The sequence below is a fragment of the Columba livia genome, chromosome 2, assembly GCF_036013475.1.
Source record: "Columba livia isolate bColLiv1 breed racing homer chromosome 2, bColLiv1.pat.W.v2, whole genome shotgun sequence".
Taxonomy (NCBI): Eukaryota; Metazoa; Chordata; class Aves; order Columbiformes; family Columbidae; genus Columba; species Columba livia.
The window spans coordinates 700,278-716,461 of NC_088603.1; the positions used below are offsets into that span (position 1 = coordinate 700,278).

Genomic DNA, 16,184 nt, shown 5'->3' on the forward strand with positions numbered 1-16,184 from the left:
GACCCAACGTCGCCTAATGCCGGTGATGCGCTGGGACTGACAAAACGACCTTAAAAGTGCCCCGGGATGTCCCCGCCCCGGCCCCGCCCCCGCCGCCATTGGGCTCCGCGGCGCCGGGAGCGATCGGGCCGCGAGCGGCGGCTCCGCGGGGCCCGTGGGGGCGGCGGGCGCGGCGGCCGGAGCGAGCTCGGCGGGGCGGGCGGAGGTGAGCGGGGCCGGGGGCTTTGCAGCCGCTGGCGGCGGCCTCGGGCGGTCCCGCCGGGGCTGCGCTTGGGCCGGGCCCCGCAGCGGCCGCCGCCGGCGGAGCGGGGGCTTTGTCTGCCCCGGGCGGCCCCAGCGCGGCCGGCGCCGCCGCTTCCCGGGCTCTCCCGCCGCTTCCCGGGCTCTCCCGCCGCTTCCCGGGCTCTCCCGCCGCTTCCCGGGCTCTCCCGCCGCTGCGGCGCACGGAGCTGCGGGCTCGGGCCGGAGCTGCCCCAAGTGCTCCTGTGCTGGCGATCGCTGCCTCGGCGCCGAGCCGGCCGGCCGCGGGGGCGGCGCTGGGTGGGCCGGCGCTTCCCCGGGGCTGGGGCGGCTCTGGCTGCAGGGAACGCAGGTGCCGCAGGTGAGGGACCTGCTGCCCTGCGGCTTCATGCCAATGTTGTGCTCGGCAGGGCCCGGCTGTCCCCGCTGCTCGGCCGGTGCGGCTGCTCAGGGCACAGGCGTCTCCTGCGCAATCCGGAGCATCCCGGCTGCATCTTCCCATGTCAGGATTTGCGCCTCCGTGTCTGTGGCGAGAGCCAGCGCCGCACCGGGCTCCAGGCTGCTCGGGCAAGGTGGGGCTGAGGCAGAGCGGGCGCTGCCCCGGCGCTGGCGCTCAACCCGTCTGCCGGCCCTGCTGTGCCCTTGCCCCGGTTGTGCAGAGCTGCAGCCGCGGCAGCCCACGCGCTGCCCGTGCGCCCGCTGAGCCGGGTGTGCTTGTGGCTGCAGATGGCGGTGACGTTCGAGGACGTGGCCCTCTACTTCTCCCCCGAGGAGTGGGCAGAGCTGGCGGGCTGGCAGCGGCGGCTCTACCGGGAGGTGATGCTGGACAACTACGAGCTGGTGGCCTCGCTGGGTGAGGACTCTCTCTGGCGCTGTGGGGCTGGGCTGGAGGTGGAATGGAGCTCTTTAGCTGAGCCGGAGCCTTGGAAGGGCAAATGCAGCTGTTGCGGTTGCTGCCCGAGCGCTGGTGTGGCGGTTGCGATGGCAGGTTTGGCCCTGCCAGGCAGCGTCCTGGAGAGCGGTCCTGGGAGAGGGGAGGGGATGGGATGGGATGGGATGGGATGGGGTATTTGAGTGGCAGTGCGGGAGAGGGGGCTTGTGTGTGTGCCCCTCACAGGCTGGGCCGCCGTCAAGCCCGAGATCATCTGCAAGCTGGAGCGAGAAGAGGCGCCGTGCGTGCCAGACCCCCCCGGGGTGCGGCGGGGGCAGCAGAGCCCTGGGCCAGGTGGGTATTTGGGGGCTGCGGTGGGGGTGGGGGGTTCCAGCAGCAGTGTCCCCTTGGCCCCAGATGCTCGGTGCCCGGTGCTGCCCGGTGAGGTCTGTGTGCCGTGCCACGTTGCAGGGAGCTGCTGCCCCGTCAGCTGTGTCCTGCAGCCAGGAAGGGTGGGGGCTGGCGGGTGCCTGTGCCATCGCCCATGGGGAGGGGTCCCACGTGCCTGTCCCGGCCCCAGCACTGACCCGGCCTTTACTCCTCAGCAGCTGCTGACCCTGGGACACAGATGGAGGCAGATGCCACCCCCGAGGGGCTGCCGGCACCCACCACCCTGCTCCTGGGGGTGCCCAAGCTGGGCAGGAGGCAGCGGGGATGTTCAGCCCACAGCCAGCTGGGTGGGAGCCGGGGGGGCCTGTTGGGGCTTCCCCGCCTCCATCGCGTCCAAGCCCCACGGTCACTGGGCAAAGCCCCTGCCACGTGCCCCGAGTGCAACAAGAGCTTCAAGAGCCGGACGACACTGACCACGCACATGCGGAGCCACACGGGCGAGCGGCCCTTCGTCTGCACCGACTGCGGCAAGGACTTCGTCCACAAGCACCACCTGGTGAGCCACCGGCTCATGCACTCGGGTGACAAGCCCTTCGTTTGTGACAACTGCGGCCGGAGCTTCAGGCAGAAGCACAACCTGGTGAGCCACCAGCTCACCCACAGCGGGGAGCGCCCCTTCGCCTGTGCCGACTGCAGCAAGACCTTCGGCAACAGGCGCGTCCTGGTGAGCCACCGGCGCGTGCACACCGGAGAGAAGCCCTTCGCCTGTGGCCACTGCGGCCACCGCTTCAGCCAGAAGAACCACCTGGTCACCCACCAGCGCATCCACACCGGGGAGCGCCCCTTCGCCTGCGCCCACTGCCCCAAGACCTTCAGGGTCAAGGCTGGCCTCACCATCCACCAGAGGGTGCACACCGGGGAGAAGCCCTACGTGTGCCGTGATTGTGGCAACACCTACAGCATGAACCATCACCTGAAGAGACACCAGCGCGTGCACCGGGACCAACCGGGGGTTCCCCAAGGTGGCCAGTGGGACAGCGTGGGGCAGGCGCAGACCCAGCCCTTCCTGTGGGGTGGCTGCGAGACCACTATTTAAAGATATCGGGCGCAGCTCTGCCTCGTGCTGGACAGTTACGGGCGGCAGAGTGTGCCGGAGGCTCTGGGCAAGCGCTGGGCCAGCGGGCACCTCCCGTGCTTTGGGGCTTCACCTGAGTCCTGCAAAACAGGAAAATACTTGCAAGTGAACGTCACCTCGCTTGGTAAGGGGGGATATAAAAGCAGGAGCATCGTGAGAAGAGGAAGAGGAGGCAGTAACCACTGGATCCCATCGCTGAGGAAGCTGCGAGACGTGCGAAGCGGTGTCAGCTGTCGTCCAGGCGAGCACATTGTCACCCGGCTGCTCCGGTGCTGGGAGAGCAGGGCCAGGAGCTGCAATGGGAGCGCGGGGGAGCCCAGCAGCTGTTCAGTGTCGAGACAAATGTCTCTACCCTTAATGGTATCAGTGACACAAACGGGGCCTTGTGCTTCCCATACAACACACACATCAACTGCGACAGTTGTCATTTACGGCTTGTGGCGGGGCCTGTACCCCCCGTTGTCAGCCCGGAGCTCAGTTCCTAGTGACCGACCCGCCCTGCAGGAGCTGGGCTGTGATGTTGTCCTGGTTGTGTTGGAAACAAGACCAGTTCTCTTCTAATGAATTATCCCTCCAGTGAAGTTCTTCTAAGTAATTGCACTTTTTCTGACTTTGGCCACATGTTTTTCAGCCACTCTCCGCTCCGGAGCTGATAGCGCTCGCACTGGTATGCAGAAGAGGCCCAGGGTTACACTTATTGCTATGGCAGCCAAGGTTCCTGATCAATTTTGCGTGTCCTGTCAGTGAGAGGGGCGTGTTTGCGAGGAGGGGTGACAGAACAGGGGACTGAAATTCACCGGGTATTCCATCCCATGCCCCTCATACACCCTATAGAAGTGGGAGATCACGAGGGTCTCACTCTCTTCGACCATGGCCGCATCTGAAGGGGACCCTGCCTGTGGTCCCAGGCCTGGTTCCAGACCCTGCATCCCCGAGTCCCAATCCGGTTTACTGCTGAGTCCAGCCCGGGATGTGGGGTGCCTGCCCTGCAGCTGCTGGCGCAGCCCCGCTACCCCTGGCAATTCAAGAGCCTTTGTACACACTGCATTCTTTTCTCTATTTATTGGTAGCATTAGTAAAGCATTTTTAACTTTTCCAACTTGAAAGTCTCTGTCCCTTTTCCTCGTGGGGAGGGCGGGGGTTACCAGAGAGCACCTGCTGCGGTTTATGGTCGCCCTGCAGTAAGCCGGGACAGATGTTGACCCCAGTGCTGCAGATGGCAGAACAGCTGCGGCTTCGCTGTGCGCTGGTTATAGCAACAAGTGACCAGGTGCCACCAGGGCTGAATTCCCTCCCACGTTCTGCTGCGTTTTCCAGGGTTCTCTTCAGAATTGCCGTGGGGAAGGTGCCGCCTTCTCCTCTCCCAACGGTGCCACCGGAGCTCGTACCCACGGCTGAGCCCGAACACAACTGGGGTGGGAGAGACGGGAATGGGGGCTTGTCGCGGTTTAACCCGGGCCAGCAGTACAACCACAACAGCTGCTCACTCGCCCCCTCATGACCCCCCCAAACAAGGAAGAGAATCAAAGGGAAGGGAGAAACTTGGATTGAGATAAACACAGTTTAATAAAATAGCAAAACACTAATACACTACTAGTAAATAGATTAAAGACTACAAAAGAAGATAGTCAATGCAATTCCTCGTGAAGTCCGTGCACACCGAGCAGCCAGGCCCAGTCCCAGTGCCTGGTCCCAAACAGCTGAGCCCAAAGAGAGAAAGAAAACCAGCAGAAAATCCCAGGAGCCAAACAGAACCGACCAGAAGTGCCTGCTCTGGCAGAAAGAGCGAGGGAGAGCGTGAGAGAGCCCACAAGATCCCGACTCCTCAGATACAAAGCATGATGCTAATGGAACACTCTGATTGCTCAGTGTGGGTGTCAGTCCAGCTCTGTCCATCCATCCCCTTCCCTGCTGCCCCACACCTGTGGGCAGAGCTCAGTGCCCTTGGCTCTCAGACCAGAGCAATTAAACACATTAACCCTGTGCTGGGTGCTGTCACGGTCCGGTCAGTGATGGACTCGTGATGCTTCGTTTACCTTGATCTCGAAGTGCAAAATTAAGGCAACCAACATGCCGAGGGGTTATAATTCAATCAAAGAGTGTTACTTTATTAGTTTGCCTGTAAAGTGGCACGCGATAGAGAAAGAAAGAAAAAGAAAAGGGAAAGAAAAGGGAAAAAAGTGGGAAAGAGGATTTTATTACCACCAGAGTCCCAAAGGCGTCCCTCTGGTCTCCAGTCCATAGAGTCCTGCTGGTCCTGCGGCGTGATCGGGATCCTCTGGTGGGGAGATCTCAATGGTGTCCAGCCGGGAGTCACCTTTTATGCTTCTTCAGCCCCTTGCTCCCATTGTTTTAGGCCAGTCTCTGCCTTTGTTTCACAATCTAGGCTTAACTGCGCAGGCTTGAAAAGTCCCCGCTTTGCTTGCCAGGACCCACCTGTGCCAGCGTGGCCTGCGCTCAGGGGTCTCTCTGGCCCGTTGGGTGGGCTCAGGCCCCTTGTCGAGCTCCTGGCCATGCTCTTCTTCGCTGGCCTTTGTTGCAGGGGCAGGTGTGACTGCGGCAGCAGGTGAGAACACATCTTCGGGACGGCACTGTTCCATCTTTGGACCGGCTCTTACAGGTGTGATCCCTTGTTCTTAAACTAAGTCCAAATAACGAGTGTGCGACCTATGAAAAGAAAGGTTTCTAACTGCATGAAGAAAATTAACTCATTTTCAGTCAAACCAGCACAGCCCTGGGGATGCCCGTGCCGTCCATGCAGATGTGCACAGCTGTTGCACAGGCGGCAGCTGGCCCAGCCCTAAGGCCCCTCGGCCCGAGCGAGGCTGCAGGGTGCGCAGGAGACGCGACCCCAGCCCAGAGCTGCCCTGCGCTGCTGGGAGACGCTGTGGAGGGACAGAGGGACGGACAGAAGCTGCTGCATTTCCGTTGCTTTTGGATTTCTCTTCCCTAGAGCTCCGTGCTAAAGCCCTGGCAGCACCGTCCCCAGTCCTGCAGCGCTGAAGCGAAACGGAGCAGCAAGTCCCGCTCGGTCCGGCCGGGGCAACTGCGCGGTCCCTCCGAACGGCCCGACAGCGGCTGGCGGCAGCAGCTGCCCGGGATTCACCGACCGGCGTGAAACTGTGCCGGGATCTCCCCGCCCCGGCCCCGCCCCCGCCGCCATTGGGCTCCGCGGCGCCGGGAGCGATCGGGCCGCGAGCGGCGGCTCCGCGGGGCCCGTGGGGGCGGCGGGCGCGGCGGCCGGAGCGAGCTCGGCGGGGCGGGCGCAGGTGAGCGGGGCCGGGGGCTTTGCAGCCGCTGGCGGCGGCCTCGGGCGGTCCCGCCGGGGCTGCGCTTGGGCCGGGCCCCGCAGCGGCCGCCGCCGGCGGAGCGGGGGCTTTGTCTGCCCCGGGCGGCCCCAGCGCGGCCGGCGCCGCCGCTTCCCGGGCTCTCCCGCCGCTGCGGCGCACGGAGCTGCGGGCTCGGGCCGGAGCTGCCCCAAGTGCTCCTGTGCTGGCGATCGCTGCCTCGGCGCCGAGCCGGCCGGCCGCGGGGGCGGCGCTGGGTGGGCCGGCGCTTCCCCGGGGCTGGGGCGGCTCTGGCTGCAGGGAACGCAGGTGCCGCAGGTGAGGGACCTGCTGCCCTGCGGCTTCATGCCAATGTTGTGCTCGGCAGGGCCCGGCTGTCCCCGCTGCTCGGCCGGTGCGGCTGCTCAGGGCACAGGCGTCTCCTGCGCAATCCGGAGCATCCCGGCTGCATCTTCCCATGTCAGGATTTGCGCCTCCGTGTCTGTGGCGAGAGCCAGCGCCGCACCGGGCTCCAGGCTGCTCGGGCAAGGTGGGGCTGAGGCAGAGCGGGCGCTGCCCCGGCGCTGGCGCTCAACCCGTCTGCCGGCCCTGCTGTGCCCTTGCCCCGGTTGTGCAGAGCTGCAGCCGCGGCAGCCCACGCGCTGCCCGTGCGCCCGCTGAGCCGGGTGTGCTTGTGGCTGCAGATGGCGGTGACGTTCGAGGACGTGGCCCTCTACTTCTCCCCCGAGGAGTGGGCAGAGCTGGCGGGCTGGCAGCGGCGGCTCTACCGGGAGGTGATGCTGGACAACTACGAGCTGGTGGCCTCGCTGGGTGAGGACTCTCTCTGGCGCTGTGGGGCTGGGCTGGAGGTGGAATGGAGCTCTTTAGCTGAGCCGGAGCCTTGGAAGGGCAAATGCAGCTGTTGCGGTTGCTGCCCGAGCGCTGGTGTGGCGGTTGCGATGGCAGGTTTGGCCCTGCCAGGCAGCGTCCTGGAGAGCGGTCCTGGGAGAGGGGATGGGATGGGATGGGATGGGATGGGATGGGACAGAGTATTTGAGTGGCAGTGTGGGAGAGGGGGCTTGTGTGTGTGCCCCGCACAGGCTGGGCCGCCGTCAAGCCCGAGATCATCTGCAAGCTGGAGCGAGAAGAGGCGCCGTGCGTGCCAGACCCCCCCGGGGTGCGGCGGGGGCACCAGAGCCCTGGCCCAGGTGGGTTTTTGGGGGCTGCGGTGGGGGTGGGGGGTTCCAGCAGCAGTGTCCCCTTGGCCCCAGATGCTCGGTGCCCGGTGCTGCCCGGTGAGGTCTGTGTGCCGTGCCACGGTGCAGGGAGCTGCTGCCCCGTCAGCTGTGTCCTGCAGCCAGGAAGGGTGGGGGCTGGCGGGTGCCTGTGCCATTGCCCATGGGGAGGGGTCCCACGTGCCTGTCCCGGCCCCAGCACTGACCCGGCCTTTACTCCCCAGCAGCTGCTGACCCTGGGACACAGATGGAGGCAGATGCCACCCCCAAGGGGCTGCTGGGTATCAGGGATAAGAGCATCCTGATCACCCACCAGCGCATCCACACTGGGGAGCGCCCCTTTGCTTGTGCCCACTGCCCCAAGCCCTTCAGGGACAAGAGGAAACTCACTGTCCAGCAGTGTGTCCACACTGGGGAGAAGCCCTTCACCTGCAGTGCGTGCAGCAAGAGCTTCAGCCGTAAGTTCCTCTTAATCTGCCACCAGCGCACCCACACTGGGGAGAAACCCTTTGCCTGCACTGAGTGTGGCAAGAGCTTCAGCCGGAAGAGCTACCTGATCAGCCACCAGCGCCTGCACACCGGGGAGAAGCCCTTTGCCTGCAGCCACTGTGGCAAGAGCTTCAGGGAGAAGAGGAACCTGATCAGCCACCAGCACATCCACACCGGGGAGAATCCTTTTGCCTGCACTGAATGCGGCAAGAGCTTCAGTTACAACAATGATCTGCTGAGGCACCAGCGCATCCACACCGGGGAGAAGCCCTTTGCCTGCAGCCACTGTGGCAGTCGCTTCAGGGATAAACGGAACTTGATCAGCCACCAGTTCATCCACACCGGGGAGAAACCTTTCACCTGCAGTGACTGCGGCAAGAGCTTCAGTTATAAAAATGACCTGCTGAGGCACCAGCGCATCCACACCGGGGAGCGCCCCTTTGCCTGCACCGACTGCGGCAAGAGCTTCAGGGATAAGAGGAACCTGAAGAAGCACCAGCGCATCCACAGCCGTGAGAAACCTTCAGCTGCCCCGAGTGACAATCAGGGGACAGGCTAACAAGGGGCACTGCTGGGGGTGTTGAGCACAGGCCACCTGGTCAGGAGGAGGAAGCTGAGGAGACTTCCTACAGCCAGCTGGAAGTGGCCTCATGGTCACATGCCCTGGGTCTATGGGAGACTCCAGTCACCCTGACATCTGCTGGGTGGGCAGGACATCCTGATGAAGCCCCTGGGACTGCACTGGTGTGTGTTGGGTGTGTTTGTGTGAGAACCCTTTGTGATTGTATATTTACAGACAACACCACTGCAGCGACACATAATCTCTGTTATCTGCATCTGTAATTTTACTGAGCCTACGGGATGTGATTTCAACTGTTCAGGTGCTGTCATAACCCACCAGCTCCTACAATCCACCTACCCATTGTATCCAGATTTGTTCCCAACCTCTGCTGAGATGAACCCACAGTGCTGAGAAAAGTGTTGCAAACAGTGACCCGAGTCAGTTGCTGAAACGAATGGGGCACAGTGGACCAAGACCCCTGGTGACCGCGCATCACGGTGCAGAGAAGATACAGCGTGTCCTGGAGGCCGTGGAGAAGGATGGAGAACGTCACTGGTGGGAAACTCCTTCTGGATGGGCCCCACAGCAACAGGAGTTTGGAATTGGAGGCTCCATCCGACGCTGAGCACCGATGCCTGAGCTCGGGACTCGGGTCACGCCAGCGATGTGTGAAGAGTGGGCGACTTCTCCAAGACTCATCTATCAAGGAGCAGACAATGGGTGCTGATGAAACGTTACTAAGCCATGTGGCTACATGGTTCCATATTAATTACTATAATAATTGTTATAACTTTTGTCTGCTTTACTCTTTGGTTCTCTGGTCTCTGTGTCAATCTCACTTTTCCTTTGTACAATTCTTCTGTGCAGGAATTAATCAGTTGAACCTGCCGTGAAACTAAATAACTTTGTTGTACCGCAGTTAAACTTGATGAAATTCCTTTGATTTCACTGACCTCTATCCAATGATTGTTTGGTCTCCGCCAAGCACATTGCTGCTTCTCTCTTTGGAATGATGTGCCTTCACTCCTCTCCCCTCCTTCCCCGTTCTTGTGCCTCTCCAGTCTCCTCGCTGAAGAATCCTGGATTTGGTGTGAACGTTGCTCAGCAGCACCCAGAACATTCACATGTTATCAGCACTCTGATGATACTAAATCCAAAATACAGCCCTGTACCAGCTGCTGGGAGGAGAATTAACTCTGTCCCAGCCAAACCAGCAGTTCTGCTTCCCCATCCCCCACCCCGCAGAGCCTTCAACCGCTTGTCTTGCTTGATTGCAGCGCGTTTCACAGCCACGGGCAACCTGTGCAATAGTGCCCGTGGGCAAGTCCGCCCCTGGGTCACGAGCCCGTCCTGTGTGGCATCCCTTCCTTGGTGGCCTGAGCACCATGGGCCCACTGGGCTGAATCATGTCAGTTCTGTGCATCCCCTGCAGTGCTGCTCAGCACCTGTGGGAGAAGGATGTGGGTTATCACATTGCTGTCCTGTGTGATATCAGTTTATGATACAATAACGTATGTTGTGATGCACCTGGGTTGTTATTTTCAGGTGGTGTTGTCATTTCTGTTCCTCAGGTGCCATCTCTCGGAGCCGATTATTAATCACGCCCGATCTATGGGGAAATGGGGTGTGGGTATTTCTCCCCGCTCTCTCACCTCCTTCCCCTTCAGGCCAGGTGAATCACTTCTGAGAACCCGGAGCAGCCTGGCGCTGTTCAAGCTCGCATGCTCCTGTTGCCGTGACCCCGAATGTGCTGCAGGTTATGTGCAGGGTTCCAATACGATCTCTTAAGAGCATCACCCGCGTCCTGGCCCACGGCGTGTGGAGACCATAAGCTGTATCTAGAGAACTTGTCACCTCCAGTGGTTTGGAGCTTTGCTCCGGAACAACTGCAGGACCCTGATGAAGTGAGAGAGTATTTAAAAGGACAATGCTGTGGCTGCTCCGAAGAGGCACAACGTGCTGCATTGTGCTGTGCCTGGCCTGAGTCTGACCAACACCACTCAGTACCCCGTGCCAGTCACCCAGACAGAAAAATACCCCCAAATCCCGGTTCTCTTACCGAGGGGTGATGATGAAGCGGCGTCATGAAGCAGAAGCCGGAGGGAATCACCCGACCCTTCTCCCCAGGGCTGGGAGACACGCAAAAGGTTTCAGCTGCCGCCCGTATTGCTGCCAGGCTGCTCTGCAGTCTGTACAAATGGAACCACAAGGGTTAGTAATAATAACCTCATACAAACACGTCTATTTGCAATACATGCATTTCAAATGACAAACATTTTATTCAGTATCAAGACAAACGTCTTGGCCCTTAATTGTGTTACACGAATAAATCCTGGTGGTTCCCATACAAAACATGCGTCGCTCTCTACAAGCATCTTGCTCTCTGAACTGCCTGAAAGGAGCTTGGAGCCAGGGGGGTCGGGCTCTGCTCCCCAGGAACAAGCGCCAGGAGCAGAGGAAACGGCCTCAAGTTGCGCCAGGGGAGGTTGAGGTTGTATTTGGGAACAATTTCTTCCCCAAAGGGCTGTGGGGCATTGGAACAGGCTGCCCAGGGCAGTGCTGGAGTCACCAGCGCTGGAGGGCTGGACAGACGGACATGAGGTTCTCAGGACATGGGGCAGTGCTGGGGTGGGTTATGGTTGGACTCCGTGATCTTGAGGGGCTTTTCCAGCCAAAATGACTCCATGACTCTCCCAACAGCACCAGTTGCCATTTACTGCTTTTTGCGGCCCGTACCCCAGTTCTCGCGCCCAGCGCACAGTTCCCGGGGACTGAACCCGTGCAGGAGCTGGGCTGTGACGCCGACCCCAGCGCCGCGGGTGGCAAAACAACCGCCGCGGCTTCGCTGTGCGCTGGTTATAGGAACAAGTGACCAGGTGCCACCAGGACTGAATTCCCTCCCACGTTCTGCTGTGTTTTCCCGGGTTCTCTTCAGAATTGCCGTGGGGAAGGTGCCGCCTTCTCCTCTCCCAACGGTGCCACCGGAGCTCGTACCCACGGCTGAGCCCGAACACAACTGGGGCGGGACAGACGGGAGCTGGGGCTGCACCGGGTGCCTTCACAATTAGCTGGTGTCCTTTTCATTAACGCTTCCCGCTGGGGAAACAGAGCAGACCAGAGCCATTGGTGAGTTCCCAGTGCCGAGAGCGGGGATCGCCATGGCTGTTCTCACTTGTGTGCATTACTTGGCGCTGAGCTTATTTGATTGGCTAAAACTGCAGCGTCCGTGCTGTTTATCACCCCCAGTCCCGTTCCTAAGACACCAGCCACCCCTCGATTGCTTTGGGTGAGGGTCTGTCCGCACATCCAACCGTGCTGCACAGACGTACTTAGGAACGGGGAGCAAGGAGGTTTAATTGCAGAGATCCCGGTCTGCATTGATAGTTCCACCCGTTTGAGGGACCACGATGGATTAAACAACATTCACTGCTGGCCTGTGCTACTGATCACACACAGTCCAGTTTCCGAACTGTGCGAGGTGAAGTTTCTTGTGTTTTACAGCCGGGGCAGATGTGACGTGAGGAGCAGTGGATGGTGCTGCGCTGGGCTCGGTGATGCCTGTTGTGAGTACAGCGATCGTCCCACGTCCCTGTGAGCCTGGATGCACCGTGCGAGAACAGGTGGCACTAAGGTACAATTGTACCCACAGCCCTGGGGGTGCCGTGGGGGCACTGGTGACCCAGCATGAGTCCTTCGGACTGGAACTGCTTCTCACAGCCCTGTGCTGGAAGGGCTTGGCCGCTGCCCGGCCCCCTGCCCGGGATGGTCCCCCCTCTCCTCCCGTCCCCTCCGGCAGCGCCGATGGGCCCTGGCGCACCTGCTGCTGCTCATTCAGCTGCCGATTCCGGGTGTAGGTCCCGTGCTGGGAAGGGCCGGGCTCCCCGGGCCGGGTGGTCAGACCCGGGTCAGCCCTGCGCCATCCTCCCGTGACACATGGAAAAGGCCTTTACAACCCGTATGGCTATAAAGCAGATACGTTTATTCCGCGCTGGGCGCACGGGGATCACTGCACCACAGACGTGCACACCCCCCGCAGCAGCAAGCTTGGTTAAATGTAGTGAAGTATTACCTATTCATGGTAAACCCAGGAACGCCTGTACATATTCAGAACCTTACCCCAAAAAAGCGGTTCTTATTAAAATGAGTTCCAAGAAATCAGTTCCATAGTCTCCACTTTCAGCTCCTCCCTGTTGCTCCTGGGCAGAGTCTCCTGGTGGCCACGGGCTGGGGTCTTTGGGATGAAGGCTCGAGTCTACCTCGCTGTGCACTTTTTGCCTTTGGGCTAGAACGCTGAGCTGGCCGAGGCTCAGACTGCTGAGCTGCCTGTAACCGGATTGTCCTCCCCCTGTGCTGAAGACTCCCGTTAGCTTGTCCCCCCAGGATGCAGCTGGGTCCAAAGAACAGTGTCTGCCTGAACATCGCCATCAGGAACAGACGGACAGTGACCTGGAGAGAGGCCTGAGGAGAGGAATTGTGTTATACAGCTCTCTGACCTGGGGATGACAGCTGCTGTCCAGAAGATGCATTCTCACCTGCTGCTTCAGCCCAACTTGCCCCCCACCAAACGTGCCCCCTCTTACTAAGCCAATGAAGAAGAACATGCGCAGAGGCTCGCCGAGGGTCCTGAGGTCACCCAAAGGAAGAGACCCCTGGACGCGCGGCCACGCAAGCGCAGACGGGTTCTGGAAGCAAAGCGGAGATTCTTTGAGCCTGCGCAGTTAAGCCTGGATTGCGAAACAAAGGTGGAGATTGGCCTCAACCCAGGGGGGTGAGCGGGGGTGAAGACACAGAAAGATGGTTCCTGACCGGACATCGTGGAGATCTCCCCACCAAGGGATCACGGATCATGACGGAGGACCGGCAGGACGCTGCTCGGGATGTGGGGCCATCGGGACGCCTTTGGACCCGTGCTGGTAACCAACTCTCTTTCCCCCTTTTTCTTTCCTTTTTTCTCTACTTTAGAGCGTGCCACTTTACGGGCAAAATAATAAAGTAACACTGTTTGACTGAATTATAACCCCTTGGCATTTTGGTTGCCTTAATTTTGCGCTTTGAGATCAAGGTAAAGGAAGCATCACGAGTCTGTCACCAAATGGGCCATGACAGTGCCGTGGGGGCACCGGTGGCCCAACGTGAGCCCCTCGGACGGAAACCGCTTCTCGCAGCCGCTGAACTGGAAGGACTTGGCCTCTGCCCGTCCCCCCACCGTGAGCAGCCTCCTCCTCTCTTGCTGGTCACCCTCCGGCAGCGCCGACGGGCCCCGGTGCACCCGCTGGTGGCTCTTCAGGTTCTGTAACCGGCTGCAGGTCTTGCCACACTCCCCACACTTGTAGGGCTTCTCGCCGGTGTGCACCCGCTGGTGGACGGTGAGGGTCATCTTGTCCCTGAAGCTCTTGCTGCACTCAGGGCAGGTAAAGGGACGCTCCCCGGTGTGGATGCGCAGGTGGGCGATCAGGTTGCCCTTCTGGCTGAAGCTCTTGCCACACTCGGGGCAGGCAAAGGGTTTCTCCCCAGTGTGGCTGCGCTGGTGCTTGGTCAGGTCACCGGTGTGGCTGAAGCTCTTGCCGCAGTCGGGGCAGTGGAAGGGGCGCTCCCCAGTGTGGATGCGCTGGTGGGTGATCAGGTTGCCCTTCTGGCTGAAGCTCTTGCCACACTGAGCGCAGGTGAAGGGCTTCTCCCCGGTGTGGCTGCGCTGGTGGTTGATCAGGTCGCCCTTCTGGCTGAAGCTCTTGCTGCAGTACGGGCAGGAGAAGGGGCGCTCCCCGGTGTGGATGCGCTGGTGGGTGATGAGGGTGCCCTTGCGGTTGAAGCTCTTGCCGCAGTCGGCACAGGTGAAGGGCTTCTCCCCGGTGTGGCTGCGCTGGTGCTTGACCAGGTGGTTCTTCTCCCTGAAGCGCTGGCCGCAGTGGCTGCAGGCAAAGGGCTTCTCCCCGGTGTGCAGGCGCCGGTGGCTCCGCAGGTGATGCTTGTGGACGAAGCTTTTGCCGCAGTCGGTGCAGCTGAAGGGCCGCTCGCCCCGGTGGCTCCGCATGTGCACGGCCAGAGACGCCTGGTGCTTGAAGCTCTTGTCACACTCAGGGCATGGGAAGGGGCTCCTCTCCAGCGGCACGGGTGTCAGGAGGGGGTGGAGGTGGGGGTGGCCAAATAGGAACCCCTGGATAAGGCCCAATGGGCTGTGCGCCAAGCTCCCTTGCTGCATCCCATCTGGCTTGGGCACCCCCAGGAGCAGGGCGGTGGGTGCCGGCAGCCCCTCGGGGGTGGCATCTGCCTCCATCTGTGTCCCAGGGTCAGCGGCTGCTGGGGAGTAAAGGCCGGGTCAGTGCTGGGGCCGGGACAGGCACGTGGGACCCCTCCCCATGGGCAATGGCACAGGCACCCGCCAGCCCCCACCCTTCCTGGCTGCAGGACACAGCTGACGGGGCAGCAGCTCCCTGCACCGTGGCACGGCACACAGACCTCACCGGGCAGCACCGGGCACCGAGCATCTGGGGCCAAGGGGACGGTGCTGCTGGAACCCCCCACCCCCACCGCAGCCCCCAAAAACCCACCTGGGCCAGGGCTCTGGTGCCCCCGCCGCACCCCGGGGGGGTCTGGCACGCACGGCGCCTCTTCTCGCTCCAGCTTGCAGATGATCTCGGGCTTGACGGCGGCCCAGCCTGTGCGGGGCACACACACAAGCCCCCTCTCCCGCACTGCCACTCAAATACTCTGTCCCATCCCATCCCATCCCATCCCCTCTCCCAGGACCGCTCTCCAGGACGCTGCCTGGCAGGGCCAAACCTGCCATCGCAACCGCCACACCAGCGCTCGGGCAGCAACCGCAACAGCTGCATTTGCCCTTCCAAGGCTCCGGCTCAGCTAAAGAGCTCCATTCCACCTCCAGCCCAGCCCCACAGCGCCAGAGAGAGTCCTCACCCAGCGAGGCCACCAGCTCGTAGTTGTCCAGCATCACCTCCCGGTAGAGCCGCCGCTGCCAGCCCGCCAGCTCTGCCCACTCCTCGGGGGAGAAGTAGAGGGCCACGTCCTCGAACGTCACCGCCATCTGCAGCCACAAGCACACCCGGCTCAGCGGGCGCACGGGCAGCGCGTGAGCTGCCGCGGCTGCAGCTCTGCACAACCGGGGCAAGGGCACAGCAGGGTCGGCAGACGGGTTGAGCGCCAGCGCCGGGGCAGCGCCCGCTCTGCCTCAGCCCCACCTTGCCCGAGCAGCCTGGAGCCCGGTGCGGCGCTGGCTCTCGCCGCGGACACGGAGGTGCAAATCCTGACATGGGAAGATGCAGCCGGGATGCTCCGGATTGCGCAGGAGACGCCTGTGCCCTGAGCAGCCGCACCGGCCGAGCAGCGGGGACAGCCAGGCCCTGCCGAGCACAACATTGGCATGAAGCCGCAGGGCAGCAGGTCCCTCACCTGCGGCACCTGCGTTCCCTGCAGCCAGAGCCGCCCCAGCCCCGGGGAAGCGCCGGCCCACCCAGCGCCGCCCCCGCGGCCGGCCGGCTCGGCGCCGAGGAGAGATGTAGCAACAAAGGGAGGATTCGTGGCAGCTCCTGATACCCAAATCGGGCTCCGGTACCGAGCAGAGCAGGAAGATGCGCAGGGCTGTCCCGAGGTCTGAGCGCCCGCCGCGGGGTGAGCGCGGCCCGTCCGTGCAGCGCTGTCGGCAGGGCCCGATCCGGGGCGGCCCGGCGGGTGGGACCCGGAGCAGCGTGTCCGCGCTCACACAGGGACAGGCCGGGCAGGCCGAGCGTGGGGCTGCGCCCGCCCCGTGCCCGCCCCCGCCGCCCCCGCCAGCCGGGCCGCGGGCTCCGCGGGAGCCGCAGTTCCGCCGCCGCTCGGGGCGGGGCCGTGGGACGGGCTCTGCGCGGGAAGCGCAAGGTCAAGTTCCGCCCGAAAACGTCAGGGAGCAAGCGGAGAAGGGGCGGGTTTGGGGGCTCAGGGAGTCGCGGGCGTCCAGCGGTTCCTCCAGGCGCTTGAACGAAAATTGAGCAGCTGCAAGTGC

At 62.2% G+C, this 16,184-nt stretch overlaps 2 protein-coding genes across 13 annotated transcripts; one reads left to right on the forward strand and one right to left on the reverse strand.

Annotated features, from left to right (window-relative positions):
• The first annotated feature begins 212 nt into the window (after positions 1-212).
• LOC106145646 (zinc finger protein 250-like) lies at positions 213-10,540 on the forward strand. Its single transcript, XM_065055222.1, has 9 exons — positions 213-812; positions 967-1,093; positions 1,358-1,465; positions 1,717-2,596; positions 5,605-5,905; positions 6,291-6,452; positions 6,607-6,733; positions 7,003-7,110; positions 7,362-10,540. Exons 1-9 carry the CDS (start codon positions 741-743, stop codon positions 8,183-8,185), a joined length of 2,709 nt encoding a protein of 902 aa, XP_064911294.1. The 5' UTR covers positions 213-740; the 3' UTR covers positions 8,186-10,540.
• LOC102083689 (zinc finger protein OZF) lies at positions 8,450-16,053 on the reverse strand. Of its 12 annotated transcripts, none has more exons than XM_065055040.1 (7): positions 15,385-16,052; positions 15,104-15,230; positions 14,737-14,844; positions 12,305-14,485; positions 10,248-10,377; positions 9,841-10,084; positions 8,450-9,633 (listed from the first exon to the last, which is right to left on the reverse strand). In XM_065055040.1, the coding sequence occupies exons 1-4, from the start codon at positions 15,454-15,456 to the stop codon at positions 13,263-13,265; spliced, it is 1,530 nt and encodes a 509-aa protein (XP_064911112.1). In that variant the 5' UTR covers positions 15,457-16,052; the 3' UTR covers positions 8,450-9,633; positions 9,841-10,084; positions 10,248-10,377; positions 12,305-13,262. The 12 variants fall into 12 exon arrangements, with proteins under 12 accessions (XP_064911112.1, XP_064911104.1, XP_064911111.1 ...); XM_065055032.1 differs by having other exon boundaries at positions 9,716-10,084; positions 10,248-11,284; XM_065055039.1 differs by having other exon boundaries at positions 8,450-11,284; positions 15,385-15,546; positions 15,740-16,052.
• Positions 16,054-16,184: the final 131 nt, after the last annotated feature.